At 34.5% G+C, this 26,551-nt stretch overlaps 1 protein-coding gene across 1 annotated transcript; it reads left to right on the top strand.

Moving 5' to 3' along the window:
- Positions 1 to 1,886: 1,886 nt before the first annotated feature.
- LOC119635452 (histone H4-like) lies at positions 1,887 to 26,499 on the top strand. The gene is made up of 3 exons (XM_038030264.1): positions 1,887 to 1,972; positions 5,144 to 5,263; positions 26,178 to 26,499. The coding sequence occupies exons 1-3, from the start codon at positions 1,887 to 1,889 to the stop codon at positions 26,497 to 26,499; spliced, it is 528 nt and encodes a 175-aa protein (XP_037886192.1).
- Positions 26,500 to 26,551: the final 52 nt, after the last annotated feature.

The raw sequence follows: 26,551 nt of genomic DNA, 5'->3' as shown, positions 1-26,551 counted from the left end.
TGCACAGACAGACAGATGGACAGACGGACATGCGTGCGCGCACTCCAAATTTGAAGCTAACCGAGAATTTATATACTTTGTGGCGTTTTTGAAGCTTGTTTCTGCACAATGAAAAAACAAATTAATATTTTATACACTATAATATTAAGCGGGCGTGGTCCATTATTCCTATTTTTTTTTTTTCAGTTTCTACGCCATCATCCATAGGATATGAGTTAAAATTTTTGTACATTTACTTGCTATAGTCTATGAGTAAAAAACAAAAAATCAATTTCTCATTCCTTTTGAAAAACAGAGGCGTTCTCAGTTTACGTGGTGCTGCGGGCATGCCCTTCGACTGTTTGAGCCAATTTTTAGTGCTAACCTGTGTGCAAGATCGACCAATATTTCTGTCAAATTTAAAGTCAATTGCTTCCCTTTTGCGGCTAGGAGAATGTTCAAAAACAGATTTTACACGGACGGACAGGAGGTCAGACGGACCCATCGACATGCTTAAATAGATTCAGAACTTAAGGCTGATCAAAATAATATATATTTTATGGGTTCTTTGAAGCTTCGTTCTGGGCGTTGCAAAAGTTATGACAAAATGAATGCACCCTCATCCTTTGACAATGGATATAAGAACGATAAGCAAACATGAAAACAAACTATTTTTCAGTTACAATGTAAATATTCGTCGGCAGATTCGTTTTAAAGCAAATAGCAATTTTTAAATTGTTCAAAGCTGCCAGTCGGCTGATTTTGTTGAAACATTAAGAACACTTATCAAACTGTCATATTCAACTGACGATAATCTAAGCAGCTAAAAATTTTTTTTTACGAAAAAATTTGATTGAAGGAAAGATTTTTGTGAATTTCAATGTAACCAAAACAAAATTCAATTTAAACTTTTTGCCAGTGCAGTGGAAGTTTGAACCAAACTAGCAATGAACAGCAACTTAAGAAGTTCTCCTTTAAGTTTACCTTACGGGGACGCTTGCGTGCAGAGAGTGAGTGAAATGGTTAATTCATATGGTAGGAAGAACTGCTGACATCTTTCTTTTTCAGTCAGGTAATGCGGCAATTAATTCATAAGAATCTCTCCTTTAAAGTCGTTGAGACGGGGGAATATTTTTGTGCGTTCCTGCGCAAACGTATTCTATACCTTTTTTTCTGATCGTTTGCTCTTTATGAAAACTACCCGAAAACTACTAAAAAGCAAAGTATCAGAAAGAAACTGTTTCTCTGATTGAAGCATTGGCTTTTTATTTAGCATCAGCGGTGTAATGACCTTAAAGTTAAATGACTTTAAGTGCATAATTAAGCATTCTATGTTCTACATCTTCTAGCATCAATGTTAATAAGTTGTTTTTATTAACAAATAATAATAATCCGTGAAAAGATGAAGAGAAGCACTCGAAAGGGGCCCAAAAGAAGGCTATTTGATCTAATCTCCTTTTTCATGCTTCCTTCGTCTTAAGAAAATGAACTAAGTGAACAACTAAAGGGTGAAGAGGGAAAATTACTCTTTTTCTTTTTTGACATGACCAACCACTCAAGGATTATTTGCTCTATGTGTAAGACGACGACGATGAGAGAGAAGAGAGAAGAGAGAAATGAGAAGAGAGAAAATAGAAAGTGACAGGGAATGGCCGCACCCTAGCTGGTGTGTGTCGGTATCTTTATTGGATTAATGTATCTCTTATGTTATGAGAAAATATTTAAAGAATTGCGAAATCATTTTTGTAAACAACATTCTAAAGGAATTTTTCACAGTAGTGGAAATAATCCGTTGTAACGATCATTTATAATATTTTATAATAATTGTACGCTTATAGCTTACTCGCCCGATGGAAAACGTATTTCACTGCGCCAAAAGTAGTAACTAAAACCCATGAAAAAGCAAAATGTCAGGCAAAACTCTGCCAGATAATAGCTGCTTTGATCATGCAACGCTACCCAAGTCGAGTGAGGACAGCTCGAAGTTCAGAATGTACGTTAAAATATTATGGATGAACTTACGAGATACATTAGGCTTTTAAGTTTAAATGCTTAAGACTTCAAAGACGATTATGGAGTATCACATTTTTTTTTTTTTTCGTTGAAACGCCTTCAATGGGGAGCATAAGGAAAAAGTTTGATTAGCGCTTTACAGGCCTCGCTTCATATATAATTCATAAGAGTACGTTTTATCTGGCGAAGTCCTAAAAGTTCTACCCATCAGTTTTATATGAGAAATTCCGGATAAATTATAAATAAAATATACGAGAACAAGTATTTTTCTCGCATCTATGTGAACAATGTTTGTTTTGCTAGTAAAAAAGCAAGTCTGCATCATACGCTGTTAAGTATTTTCTCCTTTTGTTTTCTTCTAGTTTATTATTGGCCGGGTACGTAAAGACTTGAAATACCATGTGCAGAGTGAGCATATTTGTAAAAGTTTTTAAGTTAGTTCATCTGTGTGTCATATACATATATAAAAATGCCTGTGCACACACAGTGACAGTGACAGCTTACATAACTTAACCTATAGCCTATAGCCTTTTTAGTAGCAGTATGGGTAGTATTGAATGTTAATAAATGCATGCTTGAACCTATTTCTGTTTTTTTTTTTTTTTTTTTTTTTTAGCACACGCGTGCACCCAGTAACCCACTCACTTACTCTCGAATGTGCTTTATAGACGGTTCGTACGTTGCAGCAACATTTGTATTGAATTTGGCCTCTTTAATAACCATCGATAAAATATGGGAACTATGGGAGGGAAGGCATTCATGGCGCACAGGTTTAATTGAATATTTCTAGTATCACTTATAAAAAGAGCGAGAGAGAGAGAGAGAGAGAGAAGGAAAGGGAGAGGCTGTAAGTATTTATTGTCCATGTGCGTCATATAATTTCTTTCAGATCCAGTTACAAATGAGTTAATGACAATGTAGCGGTGTAAGTTTATGCGTGCGTTTATGATCTCTTTCGCTCGATTTTCATTTTGAGTAAACTTTTGTTCCTATCTGCCTTTAAATGTATTGGGCAAGTGTAGTCCTTATCTGACGACATGATTTACATATTAATCATTGCTCATTTGAGAATTTGCTGAATTCTTAGTGTTTCACTTAGTTGGATTGAGTTTTCATGCGATACAGTAATGAACTTCTAGTGACATAAAGGCTAACAAGAGATAATGTGTCGTAAAACCTAGTCGATAATATGGCTTTTTGGAAACAAGATTGTTGTTGTTTTTTGTGGTGCACCTTTTACTTTGGCTTCGTCAACACGGGCGTAGGAAGACATACAGATGTATTGTGAGTATTGAATGATGTGTTATCCCCTGCACTACCAGAATTTCTTAATTTGAATTTCTTTTCATTGTATTCTATTTTCGAGCAAAATGCTTTATCTTTCCATCAACAATTTTTGCATCTCTCCTCTCTATTCGAAAAGAAATCAATGTAGTCCTTGTACCTTACATCACTTGTGTTGCAAGCATATATCAAGTTTTGCTTGCTGAATTGATTTAATCTTGTCCGTCCCTCTGTCCATCTTGCTTTTTTCTGTTCAACCAACGGCCCGCAAAAATTGACAAATTTAATATGTTGAAGTCTTTTGAGCCAATAAAGAAAGGTCGGAATACGTTTGTTGTTGATCACTTCCCATAAATTGCGTTGATTTAAAAAGTCGTTATACGGATAACCGTATTAGACGAAATAGTCTTACGTGCTTAGAGTTTTAACTTGTTTTACTTTAAATTTTCTACGAGCTTAGCGGATACACTAATAAGATATTGAAAAAAGGAAAGATTGAGAATCACAAAGAAATATGTTACAACTGGATTAAAGTAACTTAGCCCCTGTATTAAATGATGGAATCTTTATAATCTTCAGTAGACATTCATCGAAAAATTCGCCAAGCCCGTCTAGAAGCTGCTTGTAAACAGGATATCATTGCCTCGAGTCGATTTGCGGGAATAAAAAGAAAATCATTTTTTAAAGGAGCAAACAATTTTTTACTAATTTTTGAAAAATTTCCGAAGAATTTGTAAAAACTTTCTTTTGTGGTAGTGTTATGTTAAATGGAAAACAATATATATATATATATATATATATATAGAAGAAGAAATAGAGAGATGAGATTTTTTATATTGCACTTGTATGGTTGAAACATGGTAAATAACCTTAGCAAAAGAAATTTCATACATGAGGTAATTGCGTGCTTGCACAGCAAACAACAAGGACAGCATATTGAAGCTTCAACGAGACACACAAACATTATGATTGTTTGACTTATTTTCTCTCTCCCGTAGGCCGTATTTGTGCTATCCATTTACTAGAAACTTTTAGCAATTGTTGGTGTGGTGGGCGATGGATTGCCTCTTTAAAATTGATTTGTGATCATTTCATAAACACCTTTGCCTGTTTTTCTATGAGTGCACAAAAAAGAGACGAAAAACTTAAACGAAAAGGTGTCCTTACGCTTACTAAGAGTTCGTATCCTTTACGACACATATAGCTGGCATTTCTCAATATACAGAAGAAAGGGAACGACAAAGTTAGTTTATTGCAATTTGTAACGTAATTATATAAGAAGTTTATTATAAATGTGCAAATTTATCTGAAAATCGCATCCAAGTGAAGACAATAAACTCTTCCAGGAAATGAAAAACTTTTATTGAAAGTTTTTTACGCTCATGCGTTGAGCAAACATCAGCGCACTCTGTGACAGCGATTTTAAAATTTGCCAAAAATTTCTCAGCTCCAGCAAAGCATGTAAAAAATGACAAAACTTGTCAGTAAACTGAATTGTAAATCCGTGTGGATTATGCTTTTACAGTTGTTATATCCACCACTGTACGACGCAGGTATAACTATGTTATCAAAATGCTTGCAATACTCAAAAGGATGCTTGAAAATGATAAAGTAGTGCATGCTATCAATATACATAATGGCTAACTGCGATGACTTTGATCTTTCTTTAGAGAAAATATCAGCTTTCCATTTAGTGTGTAGAGATGCTAACCATGGAACGCTCAAGATTGCATTGTCAAGATTCATTACTTTCGCTGTTTGATTCGAAGAAATCCACTGACAAAGTCCATCAAACATTATTAGGAGCTTACGATGATGCTGCTCCATCGTATTCCAATTATTGGTTTTGATTATAACGATTTAAAAGCGGTGACAAAGGACGTCCTGGAGGACCAAAAAAGTTCGAAGACAATGAATTGCACGACTTATTGGACGATAATTCAGCTCAACTCTCCAACAATCAACTGCTTCTAGACATTTACATGCGGTGAGAAAAAACGAAAAGAAGAGCAAATGGGTACCGTACGAACTGACTGCAAAACCCCTTTCGAACCATTTCGATATCGCGGTTTCATTGCTTGCCAGACAAAACAAAAAGAGACTTCTGTAGGGTATTGTGACTGACGACGAAAAGTGGACCAAGGACGACCTCAAAAGGCATTGGAGAATCTAAAGAGGTCATCCGCTGGCGTGCATGTGGTAGGATCAGAAAAGTGTAGTGTATTACGAGCTGTTAAAGTCAATTGAATAAATTGAACGATGCATTGTTGCAAGAAAGACCGGCACACACTAGGACACACATTGTAAGAGTTGTCAAGGATACACTGTTGCAGCTTAAATGGGAAGCTCTGCCGCACGTAGCGTACTCAGCAGATATAGCACCTCCTGGTTATCACTTGTTCAGATCGATACTGCATGGCTTGGCTCGAAGTGTTAAAAAAGTGCAGAAATGGGTCAATGTTTGGATCGCTGCCAAAGCAATATAGTTTTTTCGACACGATATTGCCCTTCTGTCAGAAAGATGGGTAAAATTCGGTGCGAAGATGAAAAATATTTTGATGATCAAATCACGCGCACCCAATGTACTTAAGTACAGAAATTCGATATTTTTAAAATTTTTGTTTTGCCTGCTGTGACAATTAAATTCGGGAAGGAAATCATAGAGCTACGCATAAATGTAAAGCAATTAAAATTTATGTAAAAATATCAGAAAAATTTCTTATGAACAAAACGTATGGAATAACGAACAAAATGCACAATTTACATGAACTTTTGTTGCTTTTGCTATTTGTGCAAAAAAAAAGCAAAAAGTTTGCATGAATTGAGCGCATTCCGTTTGAAAGCAACGTTTGAAATAACCTTTGAACGCCACATCGATTAATTGAATATTTTTTGACAATGATATCGAGAAAGAATGAAATATTTATTGATTAACTTTTACCTTTAATTGGCGACACTGACTAAATGCCGTGAAACGATCATTTGACGTCAATCATACGCCTCGAATGAAATAAAATATTCGTACAAGTTTTAAGAGTGAAACTGTACGATAAGTCTATCACATTCTATTTTAGCAGATAGAAGTAAATGTTTTCATCCTTGTTAGGACTACATTTCAACTCATTTATACTGGGGAGTTCTTAGTGAAAAGAAAAGGACACTCAAAGTATTTTGACAAAAAGAAAAACAAAATTCAATTTTATTATCTACTTATACCGATCTGAATTTTGAACCAAAAATTCTTCCGAGCACTCTAACGCTCTAACAACGAATGAATGAATGCAATGAGCATTAGACTTGAAAGAGAAAATAATTTCGTCGAAGCCATATATAATCTTGTATTTCACAAACAGCTTAAGATAGGGACAATCCCGTATTTCGTACTTTTTGAAACCTTCAACATATCACAACAATTTTTTTATGTAAACGACTTCATTACTCCATCAACTTTCATTTCGCCATTTCATGATTTTTTACTTGTTTTTGTACACATATAACACAGTTGAACATTTAAACCACCTCGGACCATATTTTTGCGTAAAAATAAATAAAATATATGCATTCATCCATAAACACAATTTTACATGTACTATGTGCTGTGAACAAAAAAAAAACCTATGCACACCAACACATCACGTTGTCATAAGCACTTGTTAAACAGGGATAAATGATCTTTTGTGATGTAAATAAAAAAAAAAAAAAATTAATACTAAAAAAATAAATAAATGTTATAAATAAAAATTTCAATTTTATAAATAAACCAAACTGTGCTTTTGCAACAGACAGCTCGTAATATTTAAAGAGTGCATATAAGTGCTAAAAATGTATCAGAAAATGTCTAATTACTGCAAAGTATTACTGAATGTATTCAAACTTGTCTCTCTGTCGGATGTCTGTCCATGCCCATTTTGTTTAACATACAGGCGGCAACTTTTTAAAAATTTGCATTTTTGAAATCTGTTCATAAAACGAGTTTTTGGAAAAATATTGGAAATTGCAAATTTGTTGCAAAAATTGCGACCTATAAGTTCAACACAAAGGTACATGGCTGTCTATGCATGGACAGATGGACACACAAGGTTAGCACTATTCAGAAATAAATTCTGATTCGATCGATATAGTAAAAAATCGGCCTGTCTTACACTCTTCAGAGGATTACATACATTCGCACAAATATTGCCCATCGAGCTATTATTGTAGGATCAGTTATATATCCATAGCGGCAAAAGAAAACGAACCCCTGCCAAGGAAATTACAACAACGTCTGCAGACTTAAGCCTGCTGTCCCGCAGATCACTGCACGAAAAGAAGGTGTACTTACATCCCCACGCTAAACGTGGAACAATGGATGGGGAGAAGAAACGGAGACGTGAATTTGTTCCTAACACAAATTCTCGCTGGTCCTGGAAATTTTTCGACTTATTTTTGCCGCTCCAACTTCCGGGCAAATAACGCAAGCGATCTGTGGTGAGGCAAAAACGACGATGCGCAGCGTTCTGTTTTCGTCTATGTTTAGATCTTTGCAAGAAGAAGTTACGCCAGGCAGCTTGCTAGCCGTCATATTTAAGGACACCGAAAGATGGAAGATATATGCCTGTTTTTTGCAAGACGCGCTTCGATATAGAGTCTCATGCGAAAGCGGCATCCAAATAAGGGAAAAAGAGGGAGAACCATATGCGGGGCCAGTACAGGTCAGTCTTGGGATTGAACTCCTAAGCCGTTGCAAAAATTCAAAAAAATTGGCAACCGATAATAGTAAGCAAGTTCAGTTCAAATTTCGAGACAAACGAATGGATCGATATTAGAATTTAATTTAGGTACGCCGTAGGCAAGGCGCTCATATGAAGAGCAGTTGATTTGATAGAATGTAAGGAATGCGTTACTGAGATTAAATTATAGATTTCATTTAGATTTTTGCAAAGGACTTTAAAAAAGCGTTGAAAAACTCGTAATTATCTCTACAATGGCTGAGTGTTATGTTATGGAAATAAAGTTTCTAGAAAAATGGAGAAAAAGTATTGTCGGTGAGTCAATAATACCATTTATTAACGTAACCAAGAAAGAAACAAGAAGAATACATTTACGTTTCCGAAGCAACGGTAAAGCTAAAAAAGCAACCCATTTTCGTAGCGTTCCAATTTGCTTTTGAGCTCAATCAATTTAATTCACATACACCACCTCTAGAGAAGAGACTACCATCGGTCATACTCAAGTAAGGCTTTGACTAAGCGCATCTTTGTAACGTAACGGTCGTTTTTACGACATTCTAGTTTTCAGTTCAAATCCAGATAGCAATGTTTCATGTTTCAGGTTCTCAAATATATCGAGTTTTTAATGCTTACTTTTCATTAACATTACTATTATTAGCGCTTGCTTCTCTTCGATATCAATCGGAACATATTGTTGCGACTATGAAATGCTTCAACTTCTTGAAAATAATAAAAGTTGTCTTAAAATCTCAACAACAGTGAAGGGATCTTTCCCCTCTTAAGCCAACATTTAAAACAATCGAAAGCAAATCCAGGTTTTTACAATTCACTACAAACATATCTTCTTGCTTTACTGAGATTTCGCATATTTAACTCTTGTAATTCCCAAGTTTATTGTATTTGCGGTGTACTTGCTTTTTCTTTTTTTTTACAATGTTTACTTGCCTAACACAGCCCGCGTGCAATGTTGAACTGTGATGATTTGGTTTGCATATTTTTTATCTCCACATCAGAACGCACCGTACATGTAGTATGGTTTAATTAAAGCAATAAACCCCGGCAACTATCTATCATTGAATTGAACAGAAAATTTTCATTACAAAAGAAAGACTACAATGATTATCGTCAACTGAATCCATTAAATCTCTTCAAATTTTATAATTTTTTCATACCCACCACTGAAGGAAGGGCGTACACTCATTTTGTTTTTACGTTTCATAATGTATGTAACGTTGAAAGGGAAACTTCAGACACCATATAAGGTATGTATACTCTTGATCAGCGTGATTGATTACGCCTTGTCTGTCCGTCTGTGTGTTTTTGTGGTTGCTAGTACTCTCCTGGTCGCAAAAATGAAGATATCGACTTCAAATTTGATAGAAAGGAAGATGAAAAGGCAAGATCTTGCATAAATATTCATTTCTTTATCAAAATTATTAGGTCAAAGAACAGTTGCAAACCGCCCATATGCACGCTCACACTAGATTAGAAAATAATCTAAGCTCGAAAAAACGATGACAATTTTTTTTGATATTTTTATCTTTTAGCTTTCGATCCCCCACATTCAGCTCAAAAACGCTTCTCATGGGTTTATCAATTTAATTCCAATTTATTTTCTTCTCCTCCTCCTCCTTCACCTACTTATTTTCAAAATATCTTATATTAACGTACATGAAAAAAGGAGAAAATTTGATTAGCGATTTCTTGCTTATTACACTCACCACCCGAAGGATGAAAATATTCATTTCACAACGACCAGAAGGAAGCTTCAGAGAACCCACGAAGTATAGATATCCTTGATTAGCCGATTAGACGTATGTCTGTTCGCCTTCGTAATGTCTTTTGCAAACATTCTCCTGCCCGTAAAAATGAAGGTGTCGGCTTCAAATTTGCCAGCAACATTGAAAGTTCTTGCAGGCGGGTTGGTATTGAAATCGATCGAAGAATACGTTGTCTGAGAGCATTTCTGTTTTGCAAAGGGAATAAAAAAATTGCTTTTTTGCTTATAATTCATAAGCTACAGGAGATAAACTGCAGAAATTTGAACGTATATCCTTTGGACGATGCTTTAGTACCTGTACAAAGGGAAAAGGTTGATCAGACCTCTTCAATATTATACTGGATCAAATAGCTTTATAGCGCGTAGAAGCAATTTTCACAAATGCTATAAAGTAACGAATTTTTGACTAGGTTCAAATTCGGAATGCACTTAAGCATGTGAGTGCGATTGTCCGTCCACCGGTCCATTTGCCCAAGTGTATAATAGCTTTGGTAAATATACTCTGCCCCATCAAAAAGAAAGATATCGGCTACGAATTCGCAAAGGGACTTGAAAATGAGATAAATTGGCCGCAACGCTCACACGCCCCATAAAGTACAATACACGCACCATACAAATTTTCACATATATTCGAAGAATAGAAAAAGTTAGCTGCACCCACCCAATATTATAAAGTATGAAAACATACTTTTTTTTTTGGTCCTTTTCAAGATAACGGTGCTAGGTATCAAAGATTCGATCATGACCGAATACAATTTACTTACCTGTTTTATTTCACTTTCTTCCGCAAATCATCCGCACATAAAACATATTAGTTCGTTTCATTTAACAAGTTTTTATCTGTTCATATATATCGAACTGTTTGCCTGGATTAAAAACTCTATGGTAAAAACAAAAAAAAAAAGTGTGTGTCTCACTTATGTGCGCTTAGAAAGAAATAATTCCATACACAGCTCACACATGCAACTCATTAAACTTGTTTCTCGACGTCAAACTACCGTTGATAAGAAAGTTTAATTTTGTGCTAAACGTTTCAACGGATTAGCACTTTTTCTTCATTTTTAATTAGATCTAATATGATATTCGTTCGTGTTGCCTTAAATGAATTAAAGAGTTGCATAAAAGCAAATTAGTATTAATGTCACATAGTCTCACATGGATGTCCGACTTAATTATTTAATACGCTTAGTTAAAATCCAAGTTAATTGTTTCATTTGGAGCCGTTGTTCCTTAAGTTATAAAAGAGAGAAGAAAGACTTCTATTCGTTAAGTTCATTTTCCCTTATCAACGATACGACCTGCAATTAACTAAACCTTATGCAAGATAAAGTCCGTAAAGACTTTTAATGCTCTCTAAAAGGCTTTAACAAGTCAACTACATATATATATATATATAAATTTAATCAACCATAAAATCAGTTTCTCTTTATAAAGGCAACTTAAAGACTTTAATTTTAAGGTGTGTTTCATTTACTTCTCCCTTGCACTTCGTAATTTATTTTATCTTTAGCCCCTCTTTAGCATAACAAGAAATTTATTCCTTGTATTGCTTGACTGAATGACAAAGACAAAAAAAAAAAAAACGAAAGAAAAATGGGGGAGTGGTCAGAAAAGTGATTCTATCTTAATCAATACCTATAGCGTTCGTCCTTGCGGCAAAACATGTCATTGTATCAAATTTAATCAAAACATCTTAAAAATTTGGGACCTGTGGGTTGTGTGGGTTGAACACAAAAAAAAAAAACGGGATGGACAGAGTCACTTTGGGGTGGCTGCATTTCAAGACCTTCTCAAATAAAATATCAAACAAGTTGTGAAGAGAATAACAATTGTTTTACAAGAATTTAAGACGGAAGGAGGGACAGACAAGCTTAAATCGATCAAGAAAGTTACTCTGAATCGATCAATATAAGAAAAGGTGAATCTATCCCCCTCCATCTGAATGCTGCGTACATCCGCATAAACTTGATATACCCTTGTACCACAACTGGTGAATAGTACGAACATGCTAATGACGATAATGAATAGTGGTAAATAAAAACATAAATAATAATAATTAATAAATGAATAGTAATAACAGTAATAATGTATCAAAGTGACTAAAAAAATGACAGGGTACTTCTAAAGCACGACAAGGTACAACATTTGCGAATATACAATGAATAATGTAAATATGTTTCAATACAACACTGTGCACATTGGTTTGATTAATGTTATATCTCATCTTAATGTTACGTTATACTATATGATATTGAAGTTTAAATTAAAAAGTGAAAAGTTTCGTACGATACGGTTTCGATACAGCATAGTACGATACGAATTAACCGTGTTAATCGGAGGACCTATGTATAATGGTTTTACATATAATAATAATTATATATGGAACAAAGATTAATACAAATGTATATGTGAGCATATAAATGCATGTTGACCTTGAATTTTCATCGCTTTCTAACACACGTCTAACACGTTCTGCTTTTATATCAATCGTAAATTGTCTCGTACTAAGTATTCCTTGTATATTCTGTCAATTGCCGTCAATAGAACTGCAATACAAACCACTCAGTGTTGTGCCTGAGCGGGGCGATGGGCAGCCGTGTTAGTGCGCCATGCGACGTACGAAGAATTCCAAAACAACTCGACGAGAAGACGATATAAGGGATCAAGGGACATCGATATCTTTTTACATCCTAAAGATAACTGCGTCGTATCTATTTTTTTAGGCAAACTTTGCAAACTTTGTGTGTATATTGAGCTAATCTGTGCACGTGTTTTTACATGATATCCTACTGCCTCGCCGGCTCACAGTCAGAAATTAACACCATATCTTGAGCATGAAGGCAAGAAGTTTTTTAGGAGTGTTTTGGGGGAACAACTTAAAATTTCAAGGAAAAAATTTCTTTCGCACGTTCTACTAAGCTAACGGGAAGATTTCTTTTTCTGAAAAATCTACTGTGGTTTACTTTCTTAACCATCCCGTTAGCCTTTACGTTTGTATTGAGATTTCCTTTCTATAAATTCATCCTTAAGTGCTTCCATTTTTTCATATGATTATAAAGACATTTTTCCTATCATTTATAATAGTTCTACGGCTTTTAAAAGCCTCTCCTGTAAGAAAAATTTTTATTGGGAAAATGTTTTTATTTATTTATTTATTTATTTTTTTCATTATATACATACATTTGAATACATTTATTCATTTTTAATAAATTATTTGACTTTATAACTAAAATTTGTTTCGAATAAATAACTACAGTCATTGCCTTGCTGGAATCATTTCAAATTTTTTTTTTTTTTTCTTAACACAACTGAATAAATTAAATTTAGTAAAACATTCTTGCAAAAAGAAAAAAAAAATTTTAAGTTTCATGTAACTTTCCTTGTATTGTACTATGTTATATGTGTGTAGCTAGAGACAACTAAATAACAAGATACGCCAAGAAGTTTTTCAACATAAGACGCAGTAAAATCTCAAAGATTTTTGTTGTTCTTGTTATCAATTTTGTTAGTTAGTTTTTTTAAACTTAAAATATTTTTGAGTACATTCTCCAAACATTAATTAAAAAATAATCGAAAGAAGAGTTTGAAGGAGGAGGACGAAAAATTTTTAATATATTTATACCCATCACTGAAGAATGTGGGGTTCGTTTTGTGAAAACATTCGCAACGGCCAGAAGAAAGCGTTAGAGATCCCACAAAGTGTATGTATTTTTGATCGGCATCAAATTCTAAATCGAAGCAATTCCGTCTGTCCCTCTGTCGGTCTGTCCATCTATCCGTCTGTATAATATCTGTTCCAAACATGCTCTTGGCCGCAAAAATTGAGTTAGCGACTTTGAAAAATTTTACAGAAACGCTGGAACTTCTTGCACGTAGGTTGGTATTAAAAATGGGCCTTATCGGTCGAGGCACACGCCCAAACTACCAAGTAATTTGAGAATACTTTTATTATTCGTAAACTATAGGAAATAAATGTCCAGAAATTTGAAAGTATATTCTATGATTAATACTGCAATACTGCAGCATAATGGGAAAAATTGACCAGGCTTGCCCAATATTATGACCTTAAAATTAAAATTTTTTCAATAACTTTATAGCGCGCAGAGACAAAATTTAAGAACCGCATAAAGTGTATGAATTCTTGGCCAATTTTAAATTAGCACGTTCGTCTTTTCGTTTGTCCGTCTGTTAATCTGTCCATCGGTCCATGTGCCCAATATTGTCACACCTGTGACAAACATTCTCCCGTCTACAAATTGGGAAAATTATCTGAAAGTGACTTCAACTTTTCCAAGAACACGCCTACAATGCCCGTACGCCTATGCGACAAAAACTTTAGCTTTGTGTGGGGTAATAACACGAAATTTACGTAACGGGATATTATGAAAATAAAGATATATTAGAGATCGGGAAAGTAATTTTTAATGAAATTACGGAGATAAAGAAAGATTGGTTTCTTGCGGCAGCTGACTACCGCCAATGTTGATTAATGCTAATTCCTGGATTCTAAATTAAACTTGTCTTAACATTTGCAAAATTTCGAAATTCTTGACCCGCTGGCATGGCGATTTAATATATACTAATCGGAAAAATAATAATATGGTTCAAGCTACCGTAGATAGGAAGACGGATTTTTAATGTTTTAAGTATTTATTTATTCGTTGTAATTATATTATAATTACTTTGGATGCTATATTAAAAAAAAAACTGTGCAGGATACGAATGGAATATATTCTGGAATATATATACAACGAGAAGGATGTAAGATAAACTGAGCTTTTATTACACCGATCTGTTCATAGTGACTTTATTGAGTACTGCCTATTGCCCGAGGATGGACGTTTCTGATGAAATTTCAGATCGGACAACTTTGTCAACCATTTACCTTTGAAAAGTCGCTATATGAATAATTGCAAGGCATTGGACGAACATGAAAGCTACAAATTCTCAATAAGAACTAAACGAAAAGCAATTATATTTTGTACCTGCTCTTAACTATTGTCACAGATACCAGAAAAATTTTTACTCATTTGTATTTTGAGAAATTTCTTGACATATCTTGTTATTTACTTGCATCTCTTAGAATATATTTTCAACAATTTTTTCTCTACCTAATACGAGTAATTCGGTGTACTTAGTTTGTTTATTGCTTTCAGTTTGTCTGCTGTTTTCCGGCATATGTTGTCCTTTGCCTTATGCATACAGAAACATTGCGTATTTGATATTTTAAAAATGTTGTTAGAACCTGTCTGAGTACCATATGAGAAACGGATATGTGCTTAGAAACTGTTTAACAAATTGTGTTACACTTTACAGAGGGTTTTTTTTTGAACAATCTACATACATTTAAAATGCATACATAATACATATTTGTTTTGTAATCCTTTCTAAAGTGATTCCTTTTTTATTGTGTTAGCTTTGCTACAAATTTCTCACCTAAGTTGACTTTAAGTAGTTTTGGCGTTGGCTGCATCGGGACATTGTTTAATCTCGTCAGTCATTACACTAACATCTACCATGGGAGGGTTGAGTGCGGATTCTAAATACCAATTAATGAAGATCTGGGGCAAGTCAGAGAACTCTACACATTTGTAGTGATATGAATTTACGAGAGGCCGCTTGCTCATAGCACTGAAAGCATATTGACATAGATGACATGTGTAAAGCTCTTCCGACAGGAAATTTTAGCAATACATTATATTAAAATAAATTTTTCAATTTATCTATATTAGCCAAAGCAATAGAGCATATTTGCAAACTTCCATCAAATGATCGTGATAGTGTTACACATTTCGATAGTTGGCCAGGATAGGGAAAAGGCTCTAAAGCGCCTGTCTTCTCGTGTCGAGCCCAGAAGTGTCTTAACAGACGGCGAAGTGGATATAAAAATAGCGATGACTTTGGACAGTGCACTGCCCGAGATCAATCGAACATCGACACGGTGTCCATTTTCTTAGTCCAACATGGCTGAAAGGCCAGTTAATATGGAATAATTTGTAATATAAAAACAAGGTGCAATAATTATTAGTAATTATCCTAAAAATCCACCTTAAAAACGTTTATGAATTTACGGCTACCGATTAAACTTCTTTCACTTTCGGTATAAATTCGTTTCGCTTTATTCGGATCAACAAAAAAAAAATCGTTGCTTTTCTTTTTCGCTGTGAAGAATTCAAAGATTTCTCTTTTATGCGCATTAAATATTAATGCTTATCAACAGGTTAAGTTAAGGCAGCATTTTAAATTTCTCCCTTTATGACATTTCACTTTCTGTGGAAATTTATGTTAAGTAGCACTTCAGGTGTGCTACGCTACACGCATTTTAAATAAATTTTGGATTTATTTTCTTGTTTTGTACTTTGTTCGCTTATGATTTTTCCACAACTACTTTACATAGCGTGCTACCTCTAGCAATCGCATATTAAATTGAGTTGAATATATACAGCATCCAGGAGCACTTGACATAGAGTCTTTCGATTCAGGAGGATTTTGTGAACAGACTTAACGTTCTCTGCCCCTATGTCCGTGTATTGTTAGCGTATGTATCTCTGTAGCAGTTTCCGACATATTTAAATGAATTTTACTACGCTCCCAATTCTTGATTTCACAGGTAAGCCTTATTAAAAATCGATTATTTCCGATCATTTTTGCCACGACTCCGCTAACAAAACGCCATTAAAATACAACTGTTAGATAGAAAAATGTTGTAGTTTTTAATGTAATTTGTAAAGAGTAGTATTTGAGCGCACTAAATTAAGATGCAAAATTGGAAGAGGATGGATTTATTTAATGGACCTCATCCCATGTAAGCCTTCCCGTAAAAAGTAAGAATTTCTATGGCAATAATTTTTACTGATATATGATGAAAATCGGTCCAAAATACATTTCGCATACAAATTTACTATTATAGATTAAGAACATATAGATTTACTTTTCATAATCACTCAACTGTGATCATGTCGACTCTACTACACATTTTCAGCTCTTTCCCGGATGAAGTGCTTAATAATAAGCAAACTTTAACTTCGTTTAAATAGTGCTGTGATTCCGAGAATACTTTACAGAATGCAAATCTCTAATGATTAATGACGTTGATGAAAACGTTAACAGGATTTCCATCATTTAGAAAATATAACAAAGCGAAACGTTATAGTTAGGCAAAGCAAACTGTTGAATGCTTTACATTAGTTCGCTTAATACAGTTGCTTGCACGTACATGCTACGGCGAATAACGAACAACTGTTCATCGCAAAATAATGGAAATCATGAAGAGAATCACACGTTTGATACCTCATTAGTATACCCATAAATAACAAACTGCATGCGTACACTGGTATACATACATATATGGAATGGTTATGTGTGGGCTGTAGGCTGCTTTTCTCTAATAAAATGAAGCATAAGCGTTGCAGATCTTAACAAACAAAACGAAAACAAGAAAAATTGCTCGTATAATACAGTCAAGTCTACTATAACGCGTTTAATTCGGACCGCATTATACGGAAACCGTGTTCTAATTCAACTCAGAAAATGGGTTCAGCGGAGCGTGCATTAAGAGCATGCGTGCGATTAAAAAAAATTATATCGCGCTAATATACAAATAAAGTTTTGAAAATAGGAGGCTTGCCTGTATCTGTTCTTCTTGGTCTTATTAATTATAGTAAATAGTAACTCTATGCTTATTCATTGTGTTTCCGAAAGTACATAGATTCATTTTTGGGATGTACTAGTTGGCTGCAAAGGAGCTCTACATTCGGTTTTAGCATTTCACTTATTAAACCATTTAACCACTGGGTTAACTGGGTACATGCGAATGTAATACGCAGGAGGATTTGGGATAGACCCCAATTCACCCAAACTTTCCGCATTCATTAAATTGTGGCCAAAATCTACATTTTGCCCGAGTTAAGCAAAGATTTAAAGAATATTCGTTTCTTTGTTCCTTGTTTCTGCAACAGGAAGTCCCCCACATTCTCGAGCATAAATTGTCTAGTTTGACCAGCTTGGCCATCAGTCACATTCTCTGTGAATAATGAAGAAAACAAACCAAAAGCGGGCTTTGTAATTGAACTTTGAAAAGCCACGAGCGATCTTCGGCCTAAACAGACTTGGAGGCGTACGAATAAGAAAATTTTGACGCACTCTACTTTTCATTCATTTGTAATCATTCCATATTATCGCAGCTTTTACTAAATTCTAGTCGACGGAAGAAGCAGTCACTTTTGCCATAGTTTGTCGTACGATTTGGACGGCAAAGGTGTTAGGATGTGAGATATATGTCCTTTGGTATATTCTGGCCTGCTTCGATTAATTGTTCAGTCACGTTGACATTGAAATATAGAAACCCCTTAAACATTGTAGATGATTTTGCAAAATGCACAGTGCTTTCGATGTTAATGGTTCGCCAGGCTTTTTGGGCTCCGTTTAATTATAATTTTTTAATTTTAATTTCGAATCAAAGAGGAAAAGTGATGATCTCTTTTGTCTAATAAAATGTGGCATTAAAATCCTTCGTTAAATTTAAAAATAAATAAATTTAGCCAAATTACAGTAAAAAAGAAGAATATTTTGAAAATCCAAATTAATCTGAAAAAGTTATTTAAACATAGTTGTTATTGACTTCAATGTATAGTGAACAGACCATTTCTGTTTTTTTTTTTTTTTTGGAATCTTGGATATGCAAGATTCGATATATATATCGAATCTTATTTCTTCTTATGTAAATATTTAAAATGATGTAAAAGAGCAACAATTTATACAAACATTAAGTTGTACTTAAGCAATTCATGCGTATGCTGTAATTCATTCAATTATATGTTTTCTGAACACTTTTCCTATTATTTACATTCACATTTGAATGTTTACATTGCCTCTTTTACGAATTTTTTGTAGCTGTTGTTGTTAATAGAATGTCAAACAAAGCTAGTGTTACCTAAAAGTGTAGAAAGTAAAAGCAAAAGATGTAATTTAAAAACATTATATAATCATTCATTTAAAATAAACAAGTAAAAACACTACATTGAATCAAGGCCCACCATTAAATACCCTACTCCAACCTATTCATATGACGGGTTTTTAAATAGAAGAGTGATTGAATTCGAAGTGATTGAAAAAGTGGTCCGATCCGCACCACTTTCAATAACATTCATCTCTGGACCAAAGCAAGTAGGTGTGTCAAATTTCATAAAAATATCTCAAGAATTGCGACATGCAGGCTGCTAACATAAGAAAACAAGACGGACAGAAAAGTTTAAATCGATTTAGAAAGCGCGTCTGATTTGGGCGGTATAACAAAAGGTGAGTCGTTCTAAGTGTTGCCCACATCCACTTGAACCACAAGATATGTAGCGTATAAAACAAAACCATTTATGAATGAAATAAATTTTGACTTTGCGAAAGCTTAATATCCCTTAGACATTCTTTATATTCTAAGGAATCCTTTGTTGCCTCCATTACAAACATAAAAAAGTTGTCTTTAGAAGCATGCTTCACTCAATTAATGCTTACTTCAGATAAAAGAGAATGTATCAGCATAAATTTTACCTCATTTTCTGCAATAGTATTAAATAGTATTGTACAGTGTACTGTGAAAAACAGTGCTTTAAGGAAATTTGAGAAGTGTATTTTTCCACTTCCAACCATTTGTTTGTCTTCCTGTATTTCGATACTTCGTTATCCTGGAGGGGCCCTAATCTTCGGAAACATGCATTCCGGCATAGAAAGCCGCACCCTTGCATCCCTTGCATATCGCTTGCATCCATAACTATCAGCTGACGGCAGCTGAATTACTTTGTAATAAAGAAAAAAAGGTGTGTGGAAGACTCAAATACTTCTGCAATTGTTCTGGAACTGAAAAACGAAAAACTCCCGTAAGCACTAAATGAAGGAAAATGCTTCCAGAAGTGATATCGAGTGAGCACATTTTGAAAAGAACAACATTGTTTTCCTTGATCCACAGACTACCTTCTACGAGTAAAAAGAAAAATTTTAAAAGCGAAAGAAGTAAAATTTTTTCGAAAAATCAAGGCATACATACACATTCATATGTAACTCAATACATGTAACTTGGCTTAAAATAAACTTACATGGGTTTTCTCTTTTTGTTTCAAATGAGAAAATTCAATTTATTTCAAACTTGTTAAGTTTCAAGAAAAACTGTCAATTCTGTCGCAGTATAGGACATAGGAGAAGAAGGAGAAATGCACTAAAAATCTTGTAAACATATCATAGTGCAAATAAAAGAAGCTATACACCTTTTAAGGCAAGCAAAACAACAAACAAACGCACTAACCAAACAAATTTGAAGAAAAACTTGATAAATATTTCTGTACAAAGCAAATCTAAACACGTAAGAAAATTATATTCGATTATCGCCGAATCCTCTATACCCGACGCATTTACATTAATATGGAATATTGAGAAATTTATATTGCTGCAGGTTACGACTAACAAGCCCAAGAATGCCCAGTTCTTTGCTTTTAAAAACAGAGATCCTCCCACTTTATGCTTTGTAATGGGCTTTCCCTTTGATTGATTTGGCCTATCTTTAGCAGAAACGTGCTCGTGCCCACTTCCAAGGTTTTTCCTCAATTTGAAACTGACATGTTTATTTTGCCGATCATAGACTAAAAAACGGGCAGACGGACACTTTATCAATACGCTTCCGAATACTCTTTCAGGGCGTTACAAAGGTTTTGATAAAAGAATGAAATTTTCACATATTGTGTGCGCTTAGTCGATTTTTCCCTTTTTTATGCAAGCACTGTAAGAGTAGTTATAAAATATTCGTGCAAATTTTTATTGCTGTATCTGTTGTAGTTCGCAAGTGATTAGCAAAAATCCTCTCACTTTGACTTGTTCTGTAGGTATGTCCCTTGACACATTCCATTATCAACTTGCACTTGCGTGCAAGAACTTGATATGTTCACGACAAATTTGAAATCTATATCGTCACTTTCGTGACCATGTGCCATATACCGGTCGACGTATAGAGGGACATGTTTGCATGGATTCGATATTAGATGCTGGTCAAGAATGCATATACCTTATGGAGACTCTAAAGCTTTCTTCCTTCTACATGTTGCCAACATTTTGATAAAATAATTATATTCCCATCCTTTGATGGTGGGTGTAAAAAAACACATATATAAGAAGCGTAGATAAATATACCAAAAAGAAATTTCTTTGATCTGAAAAAAATAAACAAATAAGAATCAAGAACTGAGAAGAGAAGAATAAAGAAAATAAATTTGTCAACTTGGAAAAGTTTTATAGGAAAATATTTTCTTTTGTGAATACATTATGATTTTCTTAAGGTTTTCTAAAGAAGTTATGGAGTCGTTAACCATAATATTTAATATATTCGGCTGACGAAAAAGTCAAATGAAATAAGTTCTTCTTTACAGTTTTTTGCTCTGCTCTTTTTCAAATTTATTTTAAAGCATCATTTCAATTTTGCTGTGTGTGGTCTTTTTTTGCTAGTCATAAAGATAACAATTCAGATTTATTGCAAAGTCCTTAAATGCCAGTATAAATTTCTCGAGATGTTAAGTTTAAGAGTTTCGATGATTTACACACACACACACACACACACACAAAAATGAGAATAGATCCAATACACTTTCTCGGTGTTCAATTAGTAATGCAATCTTTTTCTGGAATTATCCATATATATATATATAGTCTCCTACAAACACATACATAACACGCTGTAAGAGGACGATGTTGTATTAGATTGAAAACCTAAGACCTTATAAAGTAAATACGTTTATGACCAGAGTCAATTGGCATTTAGGAGCTAAAAAGATCAACTTGGAGAAAAAGAGAAAAAGCCAATCCCTTAATAACAAACCATGTATCACTTAGAGCGAAATTCTTTTGAGAAGGTTTGTATAAATATTTATCAGGGAAGTTAGGTGCGATAATAGGCTTCAGATACTTTGCATTAATTGTATACTCGTTTAAAATGGTGACTGTGCAAGATTATTCATATATACACTAAGCGCTAAGTATAAATTAACAGATGATAATAGACGCAACCTCAAGTAGAAACATTTCTTATAACAAGGGAAAAGACTATAATGGACCAAGGTCCAATATTAAATCATTTTCCAAAATAAGGCGTTATTTGGAAACTGATCGGAGGAATGGTGCGATCCCAGCCATTTTCAACAGTATTCGTCTTTGGGCCACCACACGTTGGTGTAGCAAATGTCATCAAAATATGTCAAAATTGCCGCCCGTAAGGGGATTAGAAGAAAAGAAGACGGACAGATGGACAGAAGTGATTCAAAGTGACTCTAAAATCATCGATCGATTTTATTGGTATGCCAATAGTTGGGTCTATCTCATGTCCTCCTGGACGATGCATACATCCGCACTCACTTAAGTCAAGCTAGTATCACTAGTGGTGTCGTATATAAGAATAGTTTTGCTAATTTTGCTCCTACTATTTAACTACATTTCCTTTAGCAAACGGAAAGACTAGGCCCATGTTAGGCGTCACCGTTTAATTAATCATCACCTTCTTGCAAAGCAATTGAATTCTTGCAATTTTCTTCTTTTCCAAGAAAAATTGTAAAGAGAGTACGAAGTAATTAGCGGAAGAAGACATTTTTTTCAATTTTTTTTTCTTCCAATCGTTGACTTTTTTTTTGTAAAAAGGTACGAAGTTTGAAAGTAAACTGTTGACGAAAAGCGGGAAAAAGAGGCAGGGAATAGGGTAAAGTTATTTTCACTTTTTATTGTTCATCGTTGTCGTTTTGTTACGATTTTCTGCATTTAACAAGCATTTTGATTTGCATTTACCGTAAATGCTTTTTCGTTTTTAGCTTCTTGCTTTTCTGCGTCCACATTTCATTTTGTCGCGGACAATGGATGTCGGGGTTTGGCATTTGCATACATAATTGGTTTGCGTAATAACGCGGTACGACATAGGTTTGCTCAATTCCAATCATCCAATAAAAACCGATAATTGCCTCTGAGTTGCATTGGAAATCAAAAAATTACGAAAACAATTAAAAATCCACATCATACACACAAAATCATTAATATCGTAATCAATTAATTATACCCTACACCACTTGAAATAAGTTTATACGGATGACCTACAAAACACTAATGGAAGAAGATGCAACACTTCTGGTACTAACGATTCAGAATCAACCCAACGATCCACCGCAGTGAAAAATGCAACTCATGGAATTGGATCAGTTAAGACTGCTTACCTAGATTTGTTAATTTCAACACTTTTCCTTAAAGTCAGTACAAAATCATATTTTGCCATATTAAATGAAAATGGAAAGCTGGAATAGATTGGGAAAGTTTTCTTGTTGTATCTTCTATCGAAAAATCTTTTGCAAGAATAGTTCGCTAAATTCCTAAATATTTATCATTAATACATGTTAGAACAATTGGACAGAGGACGCTGGAAAAAAACTACATTACTCACTTCATTACATTCAGGGTACGTCCTCTATTCGTTTAACACGATGCCTGTCAGGAAGAACATTTAAGAAAGAGAAATAAATAGGGAGATCGTGGCCGTAGCTTAGTGGGTGTGCGTTCAATCGATAAGTGTTCTGCCTTCACTCACTATAACTATAGCAAAAGAAAACTCTATCGCACTTGAGATTCGAACCCGCGAACACTAACTTGATAGTGGCGGTTTTACTTTACTGAGCAAATCAGGCGGACTAGGATACAATCTGATCTGACCTATACGGAAATGATTCGAAAGAATTTCCCTTTCGGAGTTGGTTACGAAATATAAGCCGCTTAGATCATATATAAAGCGATGGATAATAAGTGATGAAATAACTATAGCGGATGAAAATCGTAGTGGAAGTGAAGCGAAAATCACTAGTTGATGTTCGAAAGTTCAAAAACTTCGTCTATGACAAGATTAGTTTTTAGTTGACGTACATTGCACTACGGGTTGCAAGCGTCGAGCGTAAAGAATAACGCGCTCAGTTTTATTCTGTCATTAGTCAGATAAATTACATTAAACTAAGCAGAAGGTAGCACTATAGCTGATCGAAAGAGTGCAAAACTGATTAAGCAAAACCGCGTACATCTTGAAAGAGCTTACAGGCCCGAAAGAATCAATTCAATTTGCTTGATAGGATTTTGCTATTCAGTCGGATTGACTTTTGCTGCGTTTTTTTGACATCCATTAAGATAGGAATTTTCTCGGACGGTGTTTAGTAAATCAGCAAAGAATTTGTAAAAATTTCTTCGAAAAAAATACTTCCAAATGCACAATGTTTTGTAGGTAAAGCTTTTACTTTACATTTATCATATTATTATGGTGGAAACGGTTGGATGAGAATTCATATTAATCTTATATTCTGCAGACGCTCCTATGTTGAATGTAATAAAAGGATAAGCAAGGAAGAGGAAGTCACAAGACAAGCAAATTTTACTAATCAAAAAATTGCATGAAATCACCTCAGCCGGCACAACATTTAGCGGTTTCCGAGTGAGAAGAGTACTAAGCACTTAGACAAACTATGCTATCGTTAAAAACTGATGGATCGGCAAGTGATCGGCTCTTTGCTTTAGGTGTCGCATTTAATTAATTTCTTTGTTCCTTTATTTGAACACACCATACACACACACACACAAACTCGCTGTCATTTTTCAAAAAAACTGATTTAAGAGTATTGCTCGTGAATAGCGCATTGGGTTGGAATGTGGCGGCAGGTAACCGCCTATATTTATTTTGTCAGAACGTTTGCGACACTCAGAAGAATGCTTCAGAAAATGGGTGCTTTACTCATATAGCCTGCACTATGTGTGCAAAATTGGGCAAACTGGCTACGCTCATGCAATATTATTGAAAAATATGGTGGGTGCAAAAGATACGACCATAGCCGAATAGAATTTTCTTTCTTGTTTCATTTGATGATATCGCGCATACTCGTCACATTTTTTGTCAATTTTTTTATCGCGTACATAGTTTTTCACGTATAAGCTAATGTTTACAACTCTACTGTATATATTTGAATGTGTACGTGTGATCGTTTCACTTTTAAAGTTACCACTGAAGCATTTATTCTATGCGAGCAATTTAATGCTGTTTTGTCAGAAGGCAGAATAGAGAGAATAGGAGGAACGCATTTTGGGGAATATAGGATGTCAGCAAGTGCTATTAACGACGCAATGAAAGACCCTACTTGGCGCAAACATACAAGCACGTACACTTTGACCTATAGTGCTGCTGTGCTTATTTAACTGAATTATAAAATCAAGACACATGTACTTCATCCGGCCAGGATTGAAATGTTTCTTGCTATTGGCTTTTTTGAACCGCTTTTGCCATGATGAACGTGTAAACATTTTACGTCGCGTTTTCGATCCCATTTTCTTTTTTATATACAGTCTTCAGTTCAGATCACAAAGTTGTTTTGACGAACAGTTGTTCGGTAGACACAAATGCAATCAAGATTCAAAAATTCTGTGCTTTGAACACATAAGTATTGACCTCCGATTTGACGTCCGTTCCAACTTTTGTGGGAAAATTATTTTACTGCATAAGCGAATAAATACTCGATTTCGTAGCCCAGATAATAAGTATTTAATATTCGCAACAAGCCTAATGCAGCGTTTGTGCAACAATTTTTAAATTTTTTAAAACCAAATTATCATATATTAGACACAAGCACGTGAGCATAAGAAAGTCTATAACTTTTCCATGTTAAATGACGTGTATGCAACAAAATGTTTGCTTCATTAGACCATTAAACAAATAGGTGGCAGTAGATGCAATCTGTTGAAAGATTGCATGATATTCATAACGTACCATATGGTGTTATATTTTAGTACGTTGCGTATTCCTGTGTGTGCGTCTGTTACAATATCTCAGAACTTTGTGTATTTGTTTAATTATTCGACGGGTGTTTTATCCAGAAAAGAAAATGTGATTCTATGGCACTGACTAAAAAATCAAAAAAAACAAACAAATATGTTTTCCCCCTATATTCGCGGTTCAATAAGAATTGAATAGAGTTTCAAGAGTTGAATAATGTGAGATGGCATTGTAAAAATTTTTCCCAGGTTTAATTCTTCTCATGTTGTATTACGCATAACTTAAGGATAGCACTTTCAACCGAACAAGTCAATATTCTATTCACCATTCTATAGCGCTACTTAAGCTCTCCCTGAGAAAAACTCGTATTCACACATCCACTACTATAAAAATCCAGGTCGTCTCCCGGAAAAAGCAAATGCAATTATAGTTTTCCTATGAAAACCCTGTCTTTTATTTATTTGCTGCCAAAAAATTTCGAAAAAAATGAAAAAAAAAATCTTGAATACACTTCAAAACAGTGTTGAAGGAGATATTGAAATAATCAATGAACGCTTGCAAACTATTTTGTGTGAAGAAGCGCAAAAATAAAAGTAAAGTGAAGCAAACAAGAGATAGGTGGACGTAGGAAAGATGGCAAAGGCTTAGTAAAAAGCGGTGCTAAACGTCGTCGTAAAGCATTGCGTGAAAATATTCAAGGTATAACAAAACCGGATATAAGGCGTTTGGCTCGTCGCGGCGGTGTGAAACGGATCTCCGATTTGATTTATGAAGAAATCCGAGGCGTTTTGAGATTATTTTTGGAGAATGTTATCCGTGATGCTATCACGTATACCGAACACGCTAAGCGAAGAACCGTTGCAGCAAGTGACATCATTTATGTTTTGAAGAGACAGGGTCGCACTTTATGTGATTTTGGTGGTTAATCGAAGTTACATAAAAGTAGTCTATCGTATAAAATATGCATTTATTAAAATC

Source organism: Glossina fuscipes, unplaced genomic scaffold (assembly GCF_014805625.2).
Source record: "Glossina fuscipes isolate IAEA_lab_2018 unplaced genomic scaffold, Yale_Gfus_2 26, whole genome shotgun sequence".
Lineage (NCBI taxonomy): Eukaryota > Metazoa > Arthropoda > Insecta > Diptera > Glossinidae > Glossina > Glossina fuscipes.
This window is presented reverse-complemented; position numbering and strand designations above follow the sequence as displayed.

What these genes read in the sequence shown, in the direction of transcription:
- LOC119635452 (XM_038030264.1), top strand. Translation starts at nt 1,887, where the DNA reads ATGTCAGGCAAAACTCTGCCAGATAATAGCTGCTTTGATCATGCAACG. An exon ending in GACAGCTCGAAGTTCAGAAT is followed by an intron (nt 1,973 to 5,143) that starts GTACGTTAAAAT and finishes ACGATTTAAAAG; the next exon opens with CGGTGACAAAGGACGTCCTG. An exon ending in CTTCTAGACATTTACATGCG is followed by an intron (nt 5,264 to 26,177) that starts GTGAGAAAAAAC and finishes AGTAAAGTGAAG; the next exon opens with CAAACAAGAGATAGGTGGAC.